The sequence below is a fragment of the Oxyura jamaicensis genome, chromosome 5 (genome assembly GCF_011077185.1).
Source record: "Oxyura jamaicensis isolate SHBP4307 breed ruddy duck chromosome 5, BPBGC_Ojam_1.0, whole genome shotgun sequence".
NCBI classification, from domain to species: domain Eukaryota; kingdom Metazoa; phylum Chordata; class Aves; order Anseriformes; family Anatidae; genus Oxyura; species Oxyura jamaicensis.
Genome location: NC_048897.1, coordinates 27113735 through 27123377, shown reverse-complemented (window position 1 = coordinate 27123377; position 9643 = coordinate 27113735). Strand labels below are relative to the sequence as shown.

Sequence of the window (9643 nt, the reverse complement as noted above, 5' to 3'; positions counted from 1 at the left end):
TAAAGGCACAAGGCAAATCCCTCCAGGCTATGGCCAGGCTTCTCTGACTGCAGGTCGGACGTAGGCGGGTGAAGGCAAACCAACAGGAGAGGCAGGCAGCAATACAAGAAAGAGGAGATTGCTGGAGAAAATTGCATGTGAGCTTGCCTCCAAAAGGTGTTTATTTGATTCTGGAGCTGTTTTGGGGGTAAGAATGAGGAGGAGACAGAGAAATGGAGATCTAGGGTTTTTCTAGCCTCATATTCTTTCTATGGCTCCTTTCCTCTTTTAAAAGCAAGCCTTGTTGCAGTCTAGCACGTCCCTGATGTAAATTAGATAAGTGAAAGCACTATTAACTCTCCTGAGACAGGCACTGCCCCCACCAGCCTAGGAAAGGGGAGAGGATGAGCACTTAGAACACGTAATTTCCACCACATTTTGTGATGCAGAAACACGTATTTTCTCAGCTGGTACACGTGAGAAGGCTAAAGACTTCCTCTGCAGAGATGGTGGTTTTATTTATTTATTTTTTTTAACCTGTCTTTTCTCACCACAAATGTCAGGTTTCCAAGGCCAGGTCTTTGCTAGGTGCAGGGTAGAAGGACCTCAGCCATCTTCTTCTGGGAGGAGATAACGGGTCTACCATGCTTTCCTGGCTGGGGGCAGCAGGTACTCCAGCTCCAGTGCTGTGCTTTGTGGTGCTGGGACACTAGGACATCAGAGCCATATCTGCTCCATGAAGCACCTGGATACAAGCCCCATTAGTCTTACCCTGTCCTGTCTTGGTGTCTGATGGACATGATCTTCAGGTGAGGTATCCCATTCTAGGTAGGAAACTTCAAGCAAAAGCTTCCCTGATGGGTTTACTCACCCTCACTGTTAAAAACATGCTTCCTACTGCTACCTTGAACTTGTCTTCTTTGCCTAACTTCCAGCTACTGATCCTTATGTTGTTTTCTCCATCAGATTAAAGCATCTGTATTTGCAGAGGACTGTTCTAGAAGTGGGAGAATGGGAAATATCATATTGTAGACCCTGCTTCTTCATCGTGTCATCCCAGTAGCTTAACAGTAGAATTACTCAAGTCAGGCATGTTGTACCAGTATAGATCTCTGACTCTTTTCTTTCTTTACTTTCCATGACTATGGATCAATAAAACACTGTTGATACACTTTGAAGATCCAGAAGACAAGCACAGGGCTTTGATGAGTCATCCTCTTAAGCCTTCTGGGAAGCATGAACCTTGCCATGGGTAATGAATTTGCATTCCTCCTCTGAAAAGAAAAGGGAAATATTTTCCCATGTATTTACTTGACGGCTACCTGTTAGGAATAACAGATAAGATCCCGAGCAGATGTGAATCAATAGGAAAGCATTGACTTCACTGAGAAATGCTGGCGCCAATTTCCAGTGCAGAACTGGTTGCATCTACATAATAGATCTCATCCATTTGAGGATGAATGCAAAACGCCGTTCTGCCTATAAACAGAACTATGAATAAACATTTGTATGAAGTCAATACGGTGACATTTTCATAGGTCTGAGACCCTTTGTGTGACTCCTAATGCTAAAATCACATCAGACCTTTTGTCTGACAGGCAGATGGTTTTTATCCTCCAGTGCCCGAGGAGAGAGGGAGTAAGAAGTTGGCAATTTTGTGTGCACGTGGAAGTAGCACGGACTGCATGGCACCGCTCCACCTGGCTAGGCCAGAACTGCTGGTATGGAAGAAGAGAAAGGGGCTAAAAGGACCGGGGGAAGGAGGTGTATCTACGCCAAAGTGACATGTTCATGAAACAGGAAAGTGCTAGGCAAAAACTGATGAAAAACCCTGGACTTCTTCCAGCATAATTTCCTTCACCTCACAGCTAGAGCAATGAGGGGTAAGCAACTGGGAATGACCCGAGAGCAAACGTGGGGTGCAGATCAACCCCAACCATGCTGAGCTCCCCTGCAGTGCAGGTCCTACTTGTCAGGGGGACTAGTTGCAATGGCTCAAAGTCCCTTTTGTTCCCACACCATCAATTTTGGTGCTGCTAGGACCACACCAACACATTGTGAAACATCCCCAGCCCCTTGGAAAGGGTTATGGGAACTTGCTTTGGATCCCTCACCGCTGCTTCCCTTTCACTGATCTGATGATGCCATGAGTTAGATAAATTATGTTTTACTGCATGGCATGGGTGGATGAGCAAGAGGAGTGTGCCCTCACCTTTCTCTTTTCATCTAGAGAAAGAGTTGCAGGATCCAGGTCACTGCAGACTTCTTAGTGCTGGGACTTCAAAGGACTTGGAAAAAAAATAAGCAGTAACACCAAACCCTTTTCCACATGTATTGAACAAGGCAAAGACCGATGGAAAATCAGGCTACAGGCAAGAGGAGGCATTTCTCAGGTTTCTGAAAGCAAGCTAAATTCCCCACTGCTCTGGGACCTCTTTTGGCCATGAAGGCATCACAGAGGATGACTTGCTTTTGACATTGCTCTTGAAGGTGAGGCCAGGAGATGAAGGTTCCCAAGGGTGACAGAAAGGCATGGATCTGCCTTCAGCTGGAGGGCACAGCTCTGAAAAATCAGAATGCTTTGGAAAATATGTAGTGAGAAGCCAAAGGAGAAGGGTTGTGGTGGGACACAGGAGAGGATCGGACAGCCATGATGGACAGCAAGCAAGGTGAGCGCCTTGGAACCAGCCACATGGCCCCATAGCCCTAGCTCCCCTTGTTTCATGGATCACCCTTCTGAAAGGAGGCTAGAACCACATACTTCCATCAATTTCTACATCTATTGGCAACTATTAACTGTTTATTCACAGCAATGCTGGAAAGAGTGGCAGCTACAGCAATTACCAGCCTGGAGTCTGAAGGCAGGAGGCGAAGGCAGAGTTAAAAGACTTGCCCAAGGCCACACGGCAAGCAGTCAGAAGCACAGCCCCCAGTTTTCTGTGCTGGTTAGCGGCAATAGAATTAGCGTCAGACATTTGATTTTTTTTTTCTTTTCATAATGTTTCTGATGTTCTAGGGCAGTTGTTTACCTGTACAACATTTTTTTTTTTCAGAAAAGCAAATTCACTGTCAGACTCAATGTTCAAAAAATTCTGTGCCAGGTCTCCATAGTTACTGGGGGGCTTTTTTTCCCATTTCCCCCCTCTATTTGGGAGTTCCCAGACCCCTCTTCAATCTTTCAATCTTTTCTCTCAAGAGGGATGCCTTTTTTTTTTTTTTTTTTTTAATGAAAGCTGACTCCAGGAGCTGGGAATAAAATACTGGGTATCACAGAACATAAATTAAAATCACAAGGACTGGCAATCCAGGAGGAGACCTGCTGCAAGACCCATAGGAGGCTACTTTTCCACATGAAGGTGAAATTCCCTGATGACCCTGTTAAAGAAATTGCCTATGAGTTAAAATATAGTGGGCCAGAGGTGTCAGCAATTAGTTTTCCAACCATGCAAGATGGCACGCTCCAAGGGATGGTGCTTTTTATTCCACCACCCGCTCCTGTCTACTTGCTGCCCACATTTCCAAAGAGAAAATTGCTCCTAAGTGCTTCCCCATTGATCTGAGACAAGATGGTTATTTTGGATTCTGCAGCGGCGGGTGAATCATCAATACAAGGCTTCTGAATTTACACTTGAAAGTTCCTGGTCCATTTCCTGAAGGAGAAATGGAGATTGCTGCTGTTTTTATCCCTAAAACTCGGTAAATTCCCAGTTCCTGGGGAGAGGGAGATGCTGAGTTTTTACTCCATTCAAGCAACTTGACTTCTCTCTGAAAACCTATTCCCCAATAATTCACTATTTTGCCTGAAATCATATTGTTTTCTCTGAAAAGTTGATTGCTGTAAAATTTTCCCAGAATTGCAATTTCATTTTTGACCAAAGAGAGAAGAATTGATGTGTTTGGAGGCACGATTTGAGCAGAATGAGCACAAATTGTGATTCTGGATGTGGAGCTGTGGGACCAGCCAGCCCTATGCTCCAAAACCAAGGGCAAGGGGGCATTTTTGGTGCATTATAGGAATATTCCCAGATTTATCTGAAAACTGAGATCGCCTTCTGAAATGTGAAATCACAGACACAGAGGTTTGCACTTAGCTGCTGAAGGCATTGGCTGTAATCCTTAAATCATTGGATTTGCACCCATGGGGAAGAACTATCCTTGGACACATCCCTTTAAAAATGCACTGATAGATACCACAGCATGAAGGCACTGGATGAGGTTGCACAGACCTACTCCATCTCCTATAGAAACCTCTGGGTGGTTTTGCCACCTTTTTTTTTTTTTTTTTTTTTTTTTTCTTTTCATGTCAGTGTTTTTTTTTGGTTTTGTTTTTCATTTTGCCCAGGGATTCACCCAGTGGTTAGAAGAACAATCCCGGCAACTGGGCTCTTCATCTCCCAGGGGTCACCTCTGTGACTTGGGGAACAGAGGACCCCACACCTGACCCATTCATCAGAGCATGTCTGAAGTTGCTAAGCCTCCTGTGATCCAGCAGTGCCTTTCTCAAGGGTTGCAGCAAATATCTCAGAGCCCTTACCAAGCAGCTACACAGCTCTGCTCCTTGCAGCCCCCCTTCCCTTGGGCTTATCTGTTGTGAGAGACCATGAGCACAAAAGTCAGCATCTTCTAGATAATAATGGACTGCAAAGTTAAAAGAGAGATGTGGATTTTAATTACTTTTATTTTACTTTATTTTATTTTTTCCTGCTGCTGCCCCAGTCCTAGGGAGGCTGCAATGACGTGGAGGTCTAGGGTGTCATTATGGGTTATTAAACTCCTTTGAGGCACTCAGGGATGTTGAATGAAGAGGAGAAAAAAAAAAAAAACACAACTCTTGATGGAGCTGGCTAACTGTAATTGCTTCGTGTGGCAGACTATAATTATTCAGACTAAGGAAGGGAAGAGGGAGAGAGTGCAGGTGGGTGGGAGAAAGAGCAAGAGGGGGACCTGGCCACCCCACACAGCCATCAGGGTAGTCCTTGGTTGTGACAGAAGGTGGCAGCTTGCCCTCCCGTGGGCAGACACGGTCCCTTTCTGTGGCCCTCAGGGGGCCACTTCTGCAGCTCGGACCCTGTCTCTGCAGCTCCCTCGGCCACCAGAGTGCCCCCCCAGTAGGCTGGGCTGTCTTTGCCTTTTACCACTGCTTCCCCATGCGACTTGTACCAAGACCTGTTGCATTACACGCTGTTTTATGATTACATACAGCTACAGGCTGGTGCGTGGAGCTCTCTCCAGCTCCCGCAGTAAGGGATCAGGACTTCACTTTGCTTCTGTGCAGCTTCTGTGCTGGAAAGTGTTTCCAAACAATGTGGAGCTCTCGTCACCAGACAGAGGAAGGGAGAGAGCTTAGCAGGGCTTACAGAAGGGTTGCATGCCTAATTTATCATCCCTGTAAAGGAGAGGGATTAAAAATCAAGGGCTTTGGGATGAATGAAGTAGAAGAACTGATAGGCTTAGTTAGAGTGCTGGATTTTACAAGGAGAGAAACAATACGTAATGAAATAAAAGGAAACCAGAAAATATATTCAAAGTAATCTCATCTATTTGTACATTGGTCTTGAAAACTTTCCTGATGTTATCAGCTCTTTTTAAAGCCCCTGTTTGTCAGAAGAGCCCTCCTGTGTGATCTCTGAATATGTTGCAGCCTGCAGGAAGGCAGACGGACTTGCTCTGTTCCCGAATTTGTTAAAGTACTTCACCAATTTTCTCAATTCTTCACATGAACTGACATTTTAAGACTATCCTTTCAGCAGCTTGATTACAAATTTGAATAAGTGGAACTTGCTTTGATGGCTGATTTTAGGTTTATCATCCTTGGCAAATGCTATTCTAAAAAGACCTTTAAGCTAAGTCAGTTACCCACAATAAAAGGTCTATCAAAATGGGTGCTCTTTCTGATTTTAAGGTAAGAAAACAGTATGAAGGAAATATTTTGAGACCTGTATTTTCCTGAAATTGAACTGAAAACCACGAACCAAAAATACTGAAATTCTGAATTCTAAGTGTTGTTTTAAAGCATTGTGCAAGTTAGAAGAATTTATCCAGACAAAAACATTCAAATACAAGTACTGTAACTATCTCCTCCTACCCAAGTCCCCTTTTCTTTCCTAAACAGGTTGGCCCAATCTTGGAAAGGCTTTTCACTGTAAAATTTTCATACTGTAAAGGTGGCAAATTCTGTGAATAGTTTTAATCATACATTTATTCACTACTTAGCCTAACTATGGCTTTCCTTAGTATCTTTGCAACTTCATCGCAAGCCATTTAACAACCCAATGGCGTGAAATGGTCTGGGGTGGCTGTAAATCTGTGTAAGACAACTTCTCCAGTAAAGCAAACAGGGCAGTGGCTGGAAAAGGCATCCTCCTCGCTTTCTTTATATGCTTCCTTGCTGGGGAGTAATGTACAAACTAATGGAGTTCCAGAATCCCCAGTGGGTGCTCTTTGTTCACGTTTAACATGGAGGATACATCAGTTTTACTTTTGCAGCCTTCTCTGGAATTGCTTCTTCTTACTGACAGCCTACAAAGTTTACAGACATGGTCTGGGTTTGCTTTAAAGTCATGTATTTTCATATTAGACCTACCAAGGTATACAAGGAAGCACTAACAGCAGGGTGTCTCTGTGGGGGGAGAGGAGCCCAAAGGATGCTCAGCTCCTTCCTCTGGTTCCCACTGTAACCAGCAGCAGTGTCCTCAGCACCCGCAACAAGACAAGCTGCTCGACCCAAGTCAGAATTAATTTTGGCTCAGAACTGGGCCAAATTTTTAGCTGCTGCCAGTTGCTCACTTGGGCTCCAGCATCTACTACCCTCCAAACTCTAGGGGCTTTCCCAGTTGCCTTGGTGGGGCTGATTGTGCCGCCTGCACCCCAGTGTTCACAGGAGGTGGCACAAACCCAGCTTCCACACCAACGAAGGCACCAGGAGCCCTCAGCAGATGACTTCCAAGGCATGCTCGCCACCAAGCATCCAGGGAAATCCAGCTGGTTTCCCTGCTGCAGGGGATTTGGACAGCCTGTCCCCAGCGCTGTGGTGGCTCACACAGAGCAGGATTGATAAGTGTTCTTTTTTTTTTTTTTTTTTTTTTTTTTTTTTTTTTTTCCCTCCTCTCTGAAGCTTTTTTCACAAGCAAACAAGGAAAAAATAAAAGGCTGCATCTCTTCGTTCATTTCATTTTGTCCTTTCACAGATCAAAATCTTTTCACGCAACACACAAACTGGGGAAGTAAATGTGCAGGAGTGAAACGCAGCACGAGAACGAAATCCACCAAGAAGGGAAGCAGGGGGATGGAAACGGAGCAGAAATCTTTTGGGCACAGCGAAACAAGTGGGGGGAGCAGCAGGTCTGTGAAGGCAGGGTGTCTGCAATCTTTGCGGCGATTAGATTTAATGGGACAGAAACGTTTCTCTCCTTCACGTCCCCTCCTCCTCTCAGCCCGAGGGGGAGAAAGGAGGGAGGTGGTGATGGGGGGGGTGACGAGGGGGGGGGAATATTTGAAAGAGTCTTTGACGTCAGCCTTGCCCTATAAAAAGCTGGCAAGGAGCTGAAAAGCAGAGAGCAGAGCTCGTGGCAGAGCGAAGATGCCAACCCCCAACATCTCCACCTCTGCAGCCAAAGGCTTCCGCAGGGCGGTGTCGGAGCTGGACTCCAAGCAAGCTGAGGCCATCATGGTAAGACAACCCTACCTCACTTCTTTCCCCCCCTCTGAACAGTGCAGCCTCTCCTCTAGCTGTAGGCAGTGGCAGGCAGGGATAGAGAGGCCAACGCTGTCAGTGGAGGGCTTACCCCAGCCCTGGCTCCAGGCTGGCAGAAGAAAATTACCCACGTGCTCCTCTCTACACATCGGTATGTGTGAAATGCAAAGATTTAGGGGGACGAAAGCTCAAACAAACGTACTTCCACCCCCTTGCAACCAAAAGCAACTTAAAAAACTTCTAGACCTAAGGCAGGAGTAACAAGGTATTGCCAGTGTGTAATGCAATTTGAAAACTTTAATGCTCTTGCTGATTGCAAGACAATAAATTGCAGAGATTTCACCTGTTAGAACTTAATGAAAAAGAGTGCCTTTTATTTTGGGCTACATGCAAGGCACAGGCAATTTGCTCTGTTTGTTTGCAGGTGCTAATACATACATCCTTCCCCCATTTATATTCCTGCTCCTCCCTGGATTGATTTAGGGCCCTAGTTTTACCTCAGGGAATACTTCTGCACACACCAAAGCTACAGGCGTAAGGGGAAGGAGAGGAAAACATCCCACTGGGCTGCCACGTGCCTTTAGAAACAAAATTCTGGTGAACCCCTTGGATGGGCTGTAGGGACAATCCCCACCTAACCCAAATGTCTGGGACCCCAGGGAAAAGATGGAGACTGGTGGCATGGGACAGCCCTGCGGGTCAGGGACATGGCCAGGGTGTGGGTGGCCCTTAATGGCACAGGGGGGACACCCCTGGGATGCATGGTGGGAGGGAATGTGGTGGAGGCAGCAAAACATGTTTTGGAGCATGTGGCATGTCAGAAATGAAGGGAAACAATTAGCAAAGAGGTAAGCTCTATTTCTGTAATAGATGAAAACTGGGGAAGGCTTTTGTCTGGTAAAGCCATTTTCACCCTGGCAAAATAACAAATGCTCACATGGTTCTTTGAAAATGAGGATTTTCCAGGCTGCTTTGTCAAATCAGTACTTGAGACCCTGGCTGCTGCCTGGTTATCGGGCAGGCTGGGCTGCTGCAATGTGCTTGGTGGGAAGCAGGGCACTGAGCGAGGGGCTGCAGGAATCTAGGTTCACCGGGTGCACAGGCAGGAATGCAGCCTCCTGGGTGAGTGCCTCCTCCAGCCCAAAGCAGACATAAAATCTCTGCCTACTTCTGCATCCCTTCTTTGAATAGAGATTCTCAGAACAGCAAAACCAAATCAAAAACAGCCCTCTTACCTAGCATAGGAGATCGCCATGATCCTATGGTTTATTCTGCTGGTTTCTACCAAGCAATGGGCATGGCTCTGCACTTTTACATGACAGCATATGTCCCCAGCCTTCACGGTGCCCTCAGGCCATCAGCCACCTGGCCCCTGCCCACCACTATGTCAGCTCCAGCAGATCTGTCTCCCCTCTGAGCTTTGCAATCGCAGGACTCTTCCACACCAGAAGGTGTTTCACACATCACCTGTGCTAGCCAGAGATAAAACTCACCCTGTTGAAAGTCTTTCTGTTGTATATTTAGATTTTCTACCGCTAATAAGTTTTTACAAGACACCTTGTAGGGGCAGCAGGGCTTTGGTTGCAGTGTTCAAGCAGATGGCAGCTGGATGCCGAAGCTCAGGAAGGATTGCTCAGGATTGTTGCAAATAATGAGCCCAAATGCTTTAATTCAGAACATTGTATTTTTAATGGCTCTTCTCAGTCTGGACACTCAGAGCAGCAGCAATTTCAAAGGAAAAACTAAGTACTCCTCTGTACAAAGTGAATGACCACATCAGACTCTAGCCCCAGATAGGAAATGTTTTACCACAATCAAATTAAACTTATTATTGTAGCTGGATAGGTACGCAGGGAGCTACTCCGTGGGGAAATTTAGAAATACTACACAATATCACCTTCCAAAGAATGGAAGGCATTTATCACGACAGATCAGTTTGGTTAGTTTATATGCAAAAAAGATGCCTAACCC

At 45.8% G+C, this 9643-nt stretch overlaps 1 protein-coding gene and 1 long non-coding RNA gene across 3 annotated transcripts in view; one reads left to right on the top strand and one right to left on the bottom strand.

The window, feature by feature from the left end:
• Positions 1 to 4625: 4625 nt before the first annotated feature.
• Positions 4626 to 9643, bottom strand: part of LOC118168502 — a 19468-nt gene continuing 14450 nt past the window's right edge. For both annotated transcript variants that reach the window (XR_004751606.1, XR_004751605.1), the window contains exon 3: positions 4626 to 5365. This is a non-coding gene — a long non-coding RNA (uncharacterized LOC118168502). The remainder of the gene's footprint in view (positions 5366 to 9643) is intronic.
• The window catches only part of TH (tyrosine hydroxylase), a 16202-nt gene continuing 14109 nt past the window's right edge, over positions 7551 to 9643 (top strand). Inside the window, exon 1 of the mRNA XM_035328945.1 lies at positions 7551 to 7648. Within this exon, the coding sequence (XP_035184836.1) occupies positions 7559 to 7648 (90 nt within the window). The 5' untranslated portion in view covers positions 7551 to 7558. The remainder of the gene's footprint in view (positions 7649 to 9643) is intronic.